Source organism: Chenopodium album, chromosome 25 (genome assembly GCF_948465745.1).
Source record: "Chenopodium album chromosome 25, dcCheAlbu1.1, whole genome shotgun sequence".
Taxonomy (NCBI): Eukaryota; Viridiplantae; Streptophyta; class Magnoliopsida; order Caryophyllales; family Amaranthaceae; genus Chenopodium; species Chenopodium album.
The window spans coordinates 15,350,890-15,365,877 of record NC_137858.1 but is presented as its reverse complement, the minus strand read 5'-3'; the positions used below and the strand labels follow the sequence as shown (position 1 = coordinate 15,365,877).

Below are 14,988 nucleotides of genomic sequence, written 5' to 3'. Positions count from 1 at the left end.
AAAATAAAATGTATGGGAACATTTTTGAAATTTCACATGGAAATGCATGTTAACTTACAAGGAAAGTGTACTGAAACTATAGGGCACGCTAGTAAGAAATATGGAATTTATTTTGTTTAATTTTATGCATATTAGGTGTATACTTTGAATAGTATAAATATGTTTAGAAACTTCACTTCATTCTTCAAAGCATAGCATTATTGTATATTTTTATAACCATACCCTTCATAGTAGTACCTTATACTAAGCATTTTATACAACAAATCTTTTGATTTTTTAATTAATCATGTTTGATCAAATCTCCCTTTCATCACAAATCAAGTCTTGCATGCCTTATCAAGTCTTGATGCATTGTAGAGTCACCAACCCAAGGTAGTTCGATCATTTATCTTTATGTTTTTGTGATTTATATGTTTGAACCTAACATTGCACAATCATATATATTCATATATACTTCGTACTACTTAGATTGGATTTGTTTAATTTGATAATATTTAGCAGAGATTTAGAGCATGATAAATGTTAAGAAAATAAGAAAAGCATGTATGTACTTGTGCTGATGATTAATGGTGTATATTTGATCAACGTACGTTGTAGTTCAAAATTGTTTAATTAATAATAAGTACTTGTTTGGTTGATCGACCTTCAATATACATTTTGTATTTGTCAATGCGTTAATTATTTCTAGTTGAAAATCAAAAGTGAGAATGAGAAAGTTAACTTTCTCAAGAACTAGAATTTCACAAAAAAAGGAGATATTAATTACTCATATCCATCTATTAATGTTGTATATATGGTTGCTTGAAATTCTCATAACTTGTAACTTTTGTAATACCAATTAAAATAACTAAATTGGGTAACATTTGTCCTAATACTTAGCTGGTATGATCTTAATGAGCCAAGGCCAGAGTTTCATGTTAAATTTTAAATTATATTAAAAAATCACAAACGAGGTTTAGTTTCAAATGGCTAGCTTCAATTATATTGTACAACTGATTGTATATTAGTATGTTACATACCTTGAAATTAAAGTTATTTAATTACTAGTATTACTTATTTTCTCACTTAGGCCAAGTAAACTCTAAATAAGAATTGAGCTAAAAATAACTCTTGTTATATTGTTTGCATACATACATGCTTCAATTTGAGGTCGTGGAATAATGATACCGCATTTCATTATGAGGCTCATTTGTGTCGCGTGTGTCGTGACACAACAAATCTGTCAAGGCCCGATGATTTGAGAAATTTTCTTTATTTCCACTCTAGTGGGTATAATTAACATTTTCAAGTTAGAAATTTTATTTCATGGCATATGATCTTCTAGTTATGTTCAAATGTGCAGCTTTATCTTTAGATCAAAAAGCGCCAACCATGGCAAGTGTGGCTACATGAAACGTCGTCACGGTATTTTATTTTGTCATCTTCTTAGAATTAATTACTTTAATTTACTTAATTTGTACATAATATGTTATTCACTTATTCGTACTAATTTTAATGCAGCAACAATCACAAACTTGTGGACTAAAGTACCCCGCAATACCAATATGGAGAATTTACGTGACAATTATTTGTTTCCAGAGGTACTGCTTTATCACTCTATAAGAAGTATACTTTGGTACTTTGGGAGTGTTATATGATAAATACGAACAATTATCACATGTATACATGATTTCTTTTCTTTTCTTTTTTATTTTATTTTATTTATTTATTTTATATATATATATATATATAATTTGATGTCGGAGGGCTACAAAGTAAGTACGCTCCCACCTTAGTTCTTTGTGGTTCAGAGATCAAATGCCAAAGTTTGAGTCGAACACTTACCGTTTTGATACAAGGTATAATAGAATATATACAATATTATCCTAATCTGCGACAAGTATTATCATAAATATAATATCCATCACGTTTGAGTAAGTTAAGAGCAAGACTAGTGCAGTTTTATCTTAAGACTTTATTCTTTTCAATAACATATACAAGTAATTTTATTATTCTTCTAACTCATCACTTCACCCATCAAATTAATTTAAAATATCTCAATTATTATTTAATTTTTTAATTATTTATTATGCCTATAATTATATTTCACTCACATTTCATAAATTGAGCCTTAACTCGATCAAGACACCATTTTAAACTTTATTAAGATATTAAGACCTTTCTAGTTTAATGCTACAGCCTACAAGCCTTTTTGTTAAGTCTTAAAACATTTTATAACACATACCACATCATTTTGTGTTAGCAAATCGTAGTCTTAAGACCCAGGGACAATCTTGCTCTAAGACTTTTATCTTGGTCTTGTTTGGTTTAGAAAGCAATCGAGTAGTTTTGACCACGTCTACTCGCTCATACGAGTTGATCATGAAAGCATCGGCTTATTGACATCCCTTATTTGGTTGTGATACATAACATAGATATGCATGCGAGAAATGGAGCATATAAAGAAGTATCCCCATGCAAAATTGATTAGGCTCGGAGTAGGCGACACAACTCAACCTATTCCACACACTATTTCTTCAGTAATGTCTCAGGTAAATTTTTATAGCTTTCAATTATACAATTAGTTAATTACCACATTTTCCTAATCATACATGTTATATACAAGTACATAGTTTTATTATTTCAATTAACATATATACACAATTTTCATATCACATAAAAGTAATTTCCTCATTTTCAGTATGCACTAGCTTTAGCAACTAATGAAGGTTACAGTGGCTATGGAGCAGAACAAGGCAATGCGGTAATTTTCTTTTCAATTATCACTACAAGAAAACACGTTTTTAGCGACCGATGTTACCAGCTGGTGTCAAATCAGTCTGTAAAATGAACACATAATTAATTAGTTTTTAAATTATGATTCATGTAAATCATATGATCAAATTTTTTTCCCACTAGAAATAATACCAATTATTCTTGGACACATATATATGACAGGAGTTGAAGAAGGCAATTGCTGAAACGTTATATAAAAATACGGGTATTACGAGTGATGAAATTTTCGTATCGGACGGTGCACAATGTGACATTTCTCGCCTACAGGTATTCAATATGCTACGTCGTACTACTTCATAGTGTGTGAAATCCAATAAATGATTTGGCCGGTTAAAATCACGAGGGTTATCCTAAGATTTGAATTCCGTCTACATCATTATTTTTGTCGGTTCTTAATCAAAAAGATTAAAAAAAAAAACTTATTACTCCATGCTTTTCTTATTGAACAAATTGTTTGTTGATTGAAACATACCATTGACACGATCTGCCTTTTTGTTGTTGATTGTGATCTATAGATGCTGTTGGGATCCAATATAAGTGTAGCCGTACAAGACCCTACATTTCCGGTAATTGTTTTCAACCTACATGATTTCTCCATTTGTTATTTTTTGCATGTACATAGCCCTAAACGATAGAGTTATTAAGGGCTACTATAAAATGATCATGTGTTATCTTATCTAGCATGCAACTACGATTAAAAAACGAGTCTGGTGCGAATATAACTATGTCTGTCAACCCCGCCTCCCCCTCCCCCCTCCCCCGAAAAAACAAAAGAGAAAAGTATTGTCTACCCACTAGTAGACAATTAAAAAATATTTAGTAGTGTTGAGTTAGATATTACTATCAATACCCCTAAAAAAACGATTGTATCAACAACCTCCACGAGAGAGGTGAGGGAACTAAGGGTTTTTTTTTTTTTTTTTTTTTTTAATTGTGCGTGTTTGATACGGAACACGTGATTATTAAATATTTTTTTTTGAAATAAAATTGATTCATAAATAAGTCATACGACATCTACAAAGAGACTTAGATCTAACAAATACATGATAATTGAATCAAATAAAAACATTCTGTAATCAAAGCTACGATCGTTGTTGCAAATCGTACATTCTGTTTTATACGGAACACGTGATTATTAAATATGAGATAGCGTAAATTGATTATTATAAATGTATCTCTGTTTTATGGACCAGGCCTATGTGGATTCAAGTGTAATAATGGGCCAAGCAGGCAATTATCAAGAAAGAACTGGGAAGTACAATAGCATAGTGTACATGAGTTGTGGACCTGATAACAATTTCTTTCCAGATTTAAACAACACCCCAAGAACAAATGTCATTTTCTTTTGCTCTCCTAATAATCCAACAGGCTATGCTGCCTCTAGAAAGGAGTTAGAGCAGCTTGTTGATTTTGCAAAGAATAATGGCTCAATCATCATTTATGATTCTGCTTATGCTACTTATATCATGGATGATAGCCCTCGATCGATCTTCGAAATACCCGGTGCTAATGAGGTTTGTTTATATACAGTACCTCTCTTTTAATTGTTTCTATTCATTTTAGAGGTGACAAATGGATTGTTCCGATTACACCAGCCTATATATAATAGTCCACGTAAAATCTAGTTAAGCCAAATTTGGGTCTATTGTGAAGAAAAATATTGATTTTTCAATCAAACTAATTTTTAGGAATGGTCAATTTTGATTTATGTACAGTAATAAATAATGAACGTATCCAATTTGGACTTTGGAGTACAATTTACGTATTAGAATGATATAGTATATCAGTTTAAGTCATGCTAATTGAAGGAATTTTCTACTTAACAATAGGGCCAATTTTGATTTAGGCCGAAATGAGATTATCTAGTTTCGAGTACAATTTTGTATAAAACCAAGCTAATATTATTGCTACGTTACGATTCAAACTAATAGATCATAGTCTATTTGATATACGATAATAATTGTCAAATTGATACAGATATCTTTGCTAAAAAACCATTAATTTGAGAGAGTTGTTTACAAATAAGTTTATAAATTGCTATGTTTATTTGACTTGACTAATAAGAAGATCAATGATGTAATGCAGGTTGCAATAGAAGTATCTTCTTTCTCAAAGTTTGCTGGATTTACAGGAGTTAGATTAGGATGGACAGTAGTCCCTAAAAATCTATGCTATTCAAATGGCTTCCCCGTTATCCACGACTATAATCGTATCGTATGCACTTGTTTTAATGGTGCCTCTAACGTCGCTCAAGCTGGTGGACTAGCTTGCCTTTCTCCTCATGGTTACAAGGTTTCTTTACTTATTTTTTTTATTTGATTAAAATATACGAGTTTTCAACCATCAGTTTAGACTTTTAGTTGATCGAGTTGACCTTTTGACATGGTATAACATCCAGTGTGACAAAATGATCACAGATTGTTTTAAATTAAACATACGTACTAACACCTTTTATTTCTAATGCAGGCCTTACGTTCTACAATCAATTATTACATGAACAACGCGGAAATGATGGTAGATTTATTTACATCATTAGGGTTAAAAGTGTATGGTGGTAGAAATGCACCATATCTATGGGTACATTTCCCAGGCTCGAAATCATGGGATATATTCAATGAGATACTTGAGAAAACACATATATTAACAGTTCCAGGCAGAGGATTTGGTTACAAAGGTGAAGAGTTCATTCGAATTAGCGCCTTTGCTCCGAAAGAAGCTATATATGAAGCATCCATGAGACTGAAGAACCATTTTCATGACACTAGTGATCGATATGTCCTCCATTGTTAATGTATATAAGTCTTTACGTACCAGGATTGCACTTTTACTAATCTAAATATTACAATACCTTTCCAATAATCACATACTGTAGCATCTATTTATAATGTAACAAAATGTGAAAAAATGTTCATGAATTAATAATAAACTAGTGAATAGCCTGAACGTTGCTCAGGGTTATTACTTTTGTAGTTGTACGTGCAATTACTAATTTTCTAAACTAAAGTCTTGAAGCCATATCAGCACCTCATTCCTCTACAACATGGACACCAACAATAGAATAAAAGAACATTTATTTGTAAGAAAATCACTTGACAAAAAAGCTGAATTCACATTATGTTAATTAGCTTCTTACCATAATGAACTCCCATGTTTGGCCAGGATCATTGTAGCGAGCAAGCATGCACCCTTTTCTTGGTCTAAGACCATCTCTTACAAGACTGTCGCGAAGTTGTCTTTCTTTTTGTTTGACGATATCTTCTGTTGGTTTTCCGCTAAATTTCAATGCAGCAGCAATACCTCCTTCCACCTCGATTGTCTCTTGATTATGATCAGGCAAACTAATGGAAATACACCGGCTCAAGGCTTGTTAACAAAAAATTATCATTTGTGGACCATTAATTTAGCAAATGATACATACTATTTCAAAGGCTTGTTTATATAGCCAACTGTAGTTAAGAAAAATTGTTATTTTTGGACCATTAATTTAGCAAATGATAGGATTCAAACTTCCCCAGTAACGGAATTAAATCCGGCTGACTCAGAATGCTTGTCACCCTTGGTTTCTACAACCACAAATGGAGCATACTTTCGTACCTGTGATTTTGCAAGATACCACAGTGTTGTGAGTATTTTAATTTACTCGATCTTGAAAGTGGGGTCGGCTACATGAATCAATCCAGGGATGGAATAAGCACAATAAATTAAAAATAGCATACAAACAAGTTCTTATAAATGTACTTGAATACACAACGAACTTTTTATTGATTCAATTGAAGATACAACTTAATTACCACATGACTACAGAATTTTCCTGTTTTAGGGTTGATTCTCATCACCGATGTTCCAGTGAAAACTAATTCTGGTTTCCATGGCAACAAAACAAATGTCATCACCGTAGTCCACCTTGTTGTTATCTCATATGGCCCTGTCTACAATAACTCAAGTCATGAAAATGAGCTAGATATAACTCGAGACATCCATACACAAGCTCTACTTGTAGCTCACCTAGGGTCAAATTAAGCTCAACTTGCCACTCAACTTTAGGTGAGGTTCATATTGCATTCACCCTAATATGTAGATCATACACAAAGAAATATGTATAATCTTTGTGACTAATTAATTGTTTGAAAAGTTTATAGAGAACGCGATATATTTCATAGTCATATGAGTTGTATCTTAGCACGTGTACAAGATTAAAGTAATTAAGCGGATATGATTGATTTAATATAGTTAAGGGTACGTTTTTTTTCACCTTATTGAAATTGAACTGATTCATCTTGATTGATTCTTATTAAACCATAATTTTGAGTTTACTTTCAGACCAGATTAAACCTTATTAGACTTGGTCTGACTTATAGGACCTTATATCAAACATTCAAACTAACATAACATGATAGCATTACAAAAAAGAGTACAATGCAGTTGTAACTGATAGAGTATAAAACATATTCCTAGGCCTCAACCATCAGTTTAAACTTTTGATTGAGTTGGTCCTCTAACAAAAGCGCAGCTAAATAATGCCTTAAAGACCAATTATATAGTGATGTAAGAGCTTAAACCTGCTTAACCCAATGAAGTTGGTAATGACCCTGCTGGAAGAGTAGCTTCAAAAGAGCAATATTAGATAAATACCCAGCAAGAGTATCAAACTTAGTGATGGGATCACTGAATGTAACACACTCATCGAAAGCCGAATGATCAAACCCTTGATCATCAAACACATGAGAGAAATCCTCATACAAGTAAGTTATCATTTGTTGAATATCAACAGTTGAGTCGTTTAAGGGTCTTTCACTCTGGTCTAGCTTGCATGCCCATTTGGAGATTTTCCAGTTTTTTTGGATTTTGTGATTTGGGTGTTTGATAAACGATGATGGAAAAGTAGATATGCCAGAAATTGGCAAGGAAATTGAGTGCACAAGTTGAGCTCTTACTGCCATTTTTTCAAGAGATAGATGACCATTTGAGTATACATATGAGGTTAATGATTGTTATTAATGTCGTACATACTCACTACAGTAGTAGTGTTTTGCCTTTTCTTCCTAAAAAAAAAAAAAAAAACAGAATGTACAGTGCAGTTAGAAATGCATATAAGCCACAAAAAGAACTTTGAATTATTAATCATTTTGGAGATAGTCCGAATTTGGAAGCTTTTCATTTTTGGCTGTGAACTGAGAGCAATGTCGTGTTACTCCTTACTCGTGTAGGATTCATGAGCTCTGACAGATTCATTATTATATTATTATCTATTAGAGTAAACACAATGGTTGCCCACATATTAATAATCAACTAGTGTATACTCCAGGCGTTACACATTTAATAATCAACTAATAAAATCACTAACCAAATAACCAAAATCACTAAAAGTGATACCCATAACCGGGTCCAATAAAAGTGATTATCGGGTCAATAAAATATCCAATAATGATAATTAAACTTAATTATGTAGTTATTATGATATAATTTACAACTAATTAACAACAATACCATATGATCTTGACCAAATTATTTATAATATTACTAATCATTGATATTATAAAGTAATTATGAAGTTAAGTAAAAGTTTAGATTTATATTAATAGATTTAAGTAGGGAAAAAAGCAAAAAAAAAAAAAAATGATTATCGGATCGGGTAACCGTTAATTTTTAAATGATACCCATAACCATACCCGATAGCAAATTATCGGAATGGGTTCCCGAACCATTATGGTTATCGGATCGCGTACCCTAATTTTCGAATCGATTTTTCGGATTGTTTTGCTTAGGGATGTTCAAATCCGGGTACCCGGGTTTTCGGGTACCTGAAAACCCGGGTACCCGGGTTACCTGGGTTTTCGGTACCCGGGTTTTCGGGGGTACCTGGAGTTTCAGGTAGTTGTTACTTTGTCCCATGTCCCGACCCGAATAATTCGGGTACCCGAATAATTCGGGTAGGGACATGGGTACCCGGATCTTTTTTTTTTTTTTTTTAAATTACTTCTTACTTAATTTTATGAATTTATCTTGTTGTAATCTAATGGAGAAAAAAAACCAAGGAAACAAATACACTACGGATACCACGAATTCCATAAACAATGAAGAATATAGTCATAGACAAACGCAATACCACGAATTCAACGAAATACACTACGGATTTAGTCCAATTACCACAATAATACTATCAATTGTATCACAAAAATTCAAATCTACCACAAATTACAACGAAATTAAAAATACCCCAAATTGAAGGCTTGAGTCGCTTGTATTGAAGCCTTGAACTCGTGTGAAGTCGAAGCCTTGAATGAAGGCAGATCCGTGAAGGCTTGAACTCGCGTGAAGTCGTTAATTGAGAACCCTAATTTGCAGTAGGTTGAACTCGCGTGAAGTCGTCAATCGAGGCGAAGAGGAAGAGAGGAATTGAGAACCCTAATTTGCAATTTTGCAGTAGGTTGAACTCGCATGAAATCGTCAATCGAGGCGAAGAGGAAGAGAGAGAAAGAGGAAGAGAGGAAGAGGAAGCAGCGAGAGAGAGGAGAGAGAGGAGAAGAGATAAATCCCTAATTTGCACTAAACTGAATGAGTGAATGGGCTTGGCTAAAGTTTGAGAGTTTTTTTTTTATTTTTATTTTCGGGAATTCGGGTACCCGCGAATTAAAAAATGTGACCCATGTCCTGACCCGGATAACATGCAATTTTCCCGGGTCGGGTACCCGTCCCGAAAAAAAAGGTTTTTTTCCCTAATTTCCCATCGGGTATTTACCGGGTCATCGGGAATTCGGGTCGGGACAATCGGGTCGGGTTTTTTTTAACACCCCTAGTTTTGCTCAGCCCTACCCTTCATAAACGGTGACAACAATAACCTGTTTATAAGAAATTTGCTCCAAAATTTTCTCCCTCCTCTCTCTTAATAACCATGCACAATGGTTATCCGCTGTGCATACTCTTATAAGTACAATGGAAGGGCCCCTTTCCAAAAAAAAAGTACTATGGAAGGGGTAGGAAGATGATGTCCATGAGATTACCATTTTACCCTTCATTTAAGGAAAAAAAATATTACTATGTGCATTAAATTCAATCTACCACAAAATAAGTCATCATATACTAAGGAGTCGTTTGGTTGCTTTTAAGTTCGGTAGGCACTCACAATTATGATTCTCCTTTTGGTAATGTGTTTTTTTTTTTTTTTTTTTTTTTTTTTTTTTTTTTTTTTTTTTTTTTTTGGTATATAGAGAATCCGAATGGTGGGGGTGAGAATCGATCTCAGGATCTCCTAAAATTGGGAAGAAAGCTCTAACCATTTGAGCTATCCCTCACTCTCACTTTGGTTATGTTGTTTTATTGACATAATAAAACCAAAATGGAGTAAGTCACAACTTATGGGAATTGTGATTTCCCACAAATATGAGAACTTAGGGCTTGTTCTAATTTACTGAATTGAGCTGAACTGAATTAAACTGATTAGAGTTGAATTAAACTGGATAGAGTTGAAATGAATTGTTTATGAGAGAAGGAAATTAGGAATTGAACTAAAATTAAATTGAAGAGAACTGACCCTTATTCCCCCATCCCATTATTGGTAATTTATAATTCCTAGGATTTGCAAATTCCTATATATGAACGGATCAACCAAACATATTTAGGCAAATACTAGGAATTTCATATAGGAAGTAATTTCCTATGAAATAGCTAGAAATTCCTATGGAAAATAAATTTCCAAAACAACCAAACGAGTCCTAATATGGTAATTGCACAAATCATGTTGTTTAAATATTTGCTAATATGAAAGTAAATAATCAATAACATGATTCTTAGTAAATAATATAGAAGTTGCCAAATATGGAATGAAAACAAACAAGAAAAAAAGTGGTTAGATTTCCTCTCTTGGTTCCAGGAGATTCTGGGATCGATTCATTCAACAAGAAAAAATTTCCATGTTGAATGAAAAAAGGAAAAAAAAAATCTTTCATGTTCAAGTGTTCTTAGTAAAGATTGCTCACGAGAAAGAAAAAAAAATTTCAAGAAAAAAAGAAAGAAAAGAATTCATAAGGGAAAAAAAGAAGGAAAAATGGAAGAGAAAAATCCAACCTTTGCACTTTTTCCTCCGATCCTAAAATCCAACCTTCATTTTATTCCTCAAAAATCCAACCTTTATATCCCATCTTCTCTAACAGATCCATTACCTGTTGATGACCGGTTTTTATAAGTTATAGGCCACGTGTCAGCTATTAATTAGTCAATTATTTTTTAATTTTAAAAAAACAAAAAAAATTAAAAGAAAAAACAAAAAAACAAAAGAAATTCAGAAACCCATCCCCACCCTGACCACCAGCCACCTGCCATGCTTGGTGGGCTTCAACTGCAGAGCCCCATCCCCACCTCCCAATAGCCACCAATCACCAATCCACATTCGCCTTGCTAGCCACCACACGACACCAGCAACACAACCGCACATCCACACACTTCAGCCCACCAATTTACCTTCACCAACAACATCGATCAACTCGCCAACAACACCAACAATTGGCGCAATTGCAGCAGCTAACCACCAATTTCAGCCCGATATTAGCTAACAATCGACCGCGAAACTACTGTCCCAAACTACAGCCACAAATCGCCACCAATTACAGCCCATGTCACTCACAACAATGTTAGTGACAATAATGTTAATCAAATCACGCACATGAAATACTTAGAATTTTTCGAGTCTCATCCGCTCATTCTAAATAATTGCCAAAATAAATTTCAGGAATATAAATAGAAATCCTCCCCAGTGGAGTCGCCAAAAACTGTAGGGAATATTTCAAGCATTATGATCCCAAACTTGAACCCCACTGTGATCATACACTAAAGTATGGTGGCGTTCCAAAGGGAAAGAAAAGAGAGCAAAAGAGTCGCCAACAAGTTTTAGGAACTTGTAAACCCAAAAGACAATCCAAAGGACCGTCAACTACTCCATAAGGTCTTGAACCAAATAGGGTTCGGGGATGAGGGTACGAATCCAATCTACAAAAGAAAGGACCCGCCCTATAAAATAGGCCTCTTCTTTGTTCTGCTCGTATTCATGTGCGCTTTTCGAATAACATACAAACATTATATTAAACCTACCCTGTTTATCTATGTTGGTTGAATATTAATGCACAAATAATACTATTATTGGCGATCACTTGAGTTAAAATCACATTAGCCTAAACCAAATTATTAATTATCTTATTAAGAGTGATTTCAAGTACAAATTCCCTTTAACAATCATAAAAGGTGTGATCAAGCAATAACAATATAAAATAAATCAAGCAACATAAATAATAAGCAATAATAATAATAACGATCATAATAACATGATAAGGCATAATAAAGCTTAATAAAATAGCAAGATCCTAGGCATGATACTAACAAGATTAATAACAAATCCTAGCATGTCACTAATTAAACAATAAAGATCGAAGCTTTAAACCTAACATGGTACTAACATGACAACATGATATTAGAAATAAGTAAAGACACCCTAAACATGATACTAGAAATAAGTAAAGGCACCCTAAACATGATACTAGAAAGCATAAAATAACATCCTAACATGATACTAGGAATCATAAACATCCTAACATGATACTAGGAATCATAAAACAATAATAAGCATGCAATCTACATTGTTAATAAAATAGGGAGTAAGCTAATCTACTTACTTTGAAGCCTTGTACCTCTTTCTAATAACAAAATACACAAGTTAGTAAACTTCAATGAAAATAATAAAGAACAACTAAAGAATTAAATTAAAATCAAATTAAATAAAGTTTTGACTAGTTTTGGACCAAACCCTCAGAAAATATCAAACCTCGCACGTCTAGGGCGAAGGCAACTTCGAACTTGGCTAAGAGACTCTAAGTGTTGTGAATGCGGAATATTGTATGTAAAAAGCTAGTTTAGAAAGAGAGGGAGAAAGAAAGCATATATTGCTCTAAGAGAGAATAGAGAGAATTAAGGATGAGAGTTGATGAGAGTTGATGAGAGTTGATTGTGATTGATGAATAAAAACAGAGGTTCGGACCCTATTTATAGGAAAATAGTCCGGAAAATCATAGAATTTGATAAGGAATAAAACTCCACTCTGTCGCCAGAAAACTAGACCTGTCGCCAAAGATTTATCTTGTCGCCAGGCGACAGAAACAGTTTTTGCGGATTTTGTTTTTATCATATCTTTTGATCTAGAAGTTCAAATAAGTCATATAATATGTATTTGGAAAGATCTTGAAGTCTACTTTTTAATGCAATTAGAATCAGATTAAAATCTCTTGTAGATAAAAAGATATGGACGAAATTGTGAAAGGGTGTTAGTTTTGGATAGAGTTTCGTATATCTTTAATATCTTTTTCGTTATAGCTTGGATTTATTATTATAATATATCATTGGAAAGATAATTTCAAGATCTATTCAACCATATAAAATTTGGATAAAAAATATGAGGCACGAAAATAATATCTGACTATCTTTGAACGTCTTTAAATCCGAATAGAATTAGGAAAGTTTTTAAAGAAGGAAAGTTTATATTCAAATCAAATTCCATGATCTTATCTTTTCAAAAAAGGATAATTAAGATATTTTAGAAACTTATAGAAGATTCTAATCAATCCTAATTAGTTTAGGAATAGGATTAAACCTTTGGACCCTCCTCATGATCATTGGGTCGTAGGTAAAATCCGGTTTGGGCCCAGTTTAATATTTTGGCCATAACTTCTTCATTATTCATCGGAATTGGGCTTATAATATATCGTTGGAAAGGTCTTTTAAAGCCCCATCCAACTACACCATTATTGGACCCTTATAATGAACAAAATAAACTGGATTGGACATTTTTATAAAATAGAGTGGGTTTTCGAAAACAGAAAGAAGGATTTTAATAAAAACTAACCGCAACACTTGACTTTTCACACTTTCACCTCATTCGATTATGGTTCGACGTGAAAGGTATTCATCACTGGGTTTGGTTTTGGGGAGACACAAATGGGTGTCTATAGTAAGTAAATTTTTTACCAAATATCCCAAATTATACCTATTTTTCTGTTTTGTAATTAAAGCTTTCTCTATTTTCTCACTCTTATTTTCTCATTCTCACTCTTATTAAATTCCTTTAAAAAATTTAGAATCCATGTGCATCACTTTAGATGAATATAATTAGTCCTTTTATTTTTCACCAAAAAATGTTATTGGTGCTTTTTATTTTCAAAAGATTGATGACATGTGCATTAATAAATGTTATTCAAATACTCCCTCCGTCCCCTATTGATGGTCACTTTCGCAAAAAAGTCACGGGAATTAAGGAGAAATAAATAAAGTACATTGAAAAAGTAAATTTGCATTGGGTATGCAAAAAGTAGAGAGAGAAAGTAATTAACGTACATGGGAAAGTAAAATTTACATGGGTTAGTTAAATTTGCACAAATATTTTTGCAAATGTTAGAGAATTTTGGTAAAAAAATAATATTAATGGTACTTGAAAAAAGCAAATGTGACTAACATTTTGAGTCACCAAAAATGGCAAAAGTTACCATCAACAAGGGACGGATGAAGTATTTGTTTTATATAAATAAATCAATTAGTGTCTTGTCATCCTCATTGTACTTTGTTTAATTGTTCTTTATTTTATTTCAAGTTTCTTAATTTTTGTGTAATTTTAAAAATAAAAACGTAAAAAAGGGACGGAGGGAGTATTCAGGTTTTAAACTCAAATGTCCCCTTAAGGAATTTTAACCTTATAAAAGAATATTATTAACTTGTTTGCATTTTTACATCAACAATGACGAACGGGGTTAGGATGAAGCACACAATAAGACAATTAGTTGTATAGTACTTCCTCCGTTTTCTTTTACTTGCAACACACCTTTTAGGCACACAGTTTTAGGAGATGATTAGTGACGGTAAATGAGCGATTCTATCAGTATAATTTTTACACGAAGATTAGAATATGGTTAAGTATCATTTGTAAAAATTATAATGAATAATTTATCCGTTTACATTACATAAACCTGACCTCAAAACACGTGCCACAAGCCTGTGTTGCAAGTAAAAAGAAACGGAGGAAGTATAACTTAAGAGAGGGAAGTAGTAATGCAGGAATGTTATATATTTGTAAATACATAAAAATGATTAAAATATTTTTTAAATATATGGTAGAGAAAGAAAAAAGGAGAGAGATAGGAAGAGAGAGGTTTGTAGGTGGACCCACCTATTTTTTGGTCA

The 14,988-nt window shown here is 32.8% G+C and overlaps 1 protein-coding gene and 1 pseudogene across 1 annotated transcript; one reads left to right on the top strand and one right to left on the bottom strand.

The window, feature by feature from the left end:
* The first annotated feature begins 286 nt into the window (after positions 1–286).
* On the top strand, positions 287–5,601 carry LOC145614662 (aminotransferase ALD1, chloroplastic-like). The gene is made up of 10 exons (XM_081669732.1): positions 287–372; positions 1,343–1,404; positions 1,501–1,580; positions 2,415–2,531; positions 2,681–2,743; positions 2,938–3,042; positions 3,291–3,341; positions 3,969–4,289; positions 4,861–5,067; positions 5,242–5,601. The coding sequence occupies exons 1-10, from the start codon at positions 287–289 to the stop codon at positions 5,563–5,565; spliced, it is 1,416 nt and encodes a 471-aa protein (XP_081525858.1). The 3' UTR covers positions 5,566–5,601.
* A 159-nt stretch (positions 5,602–5,760) lies between these two features.
* On the bottom strand, positions 5,761–7,715 carry LOC145613781 (uncharacterized; annotated as a pseudogene).
* Positions 7,716–14,988: the final 7,273 nt, after the last annotated feature.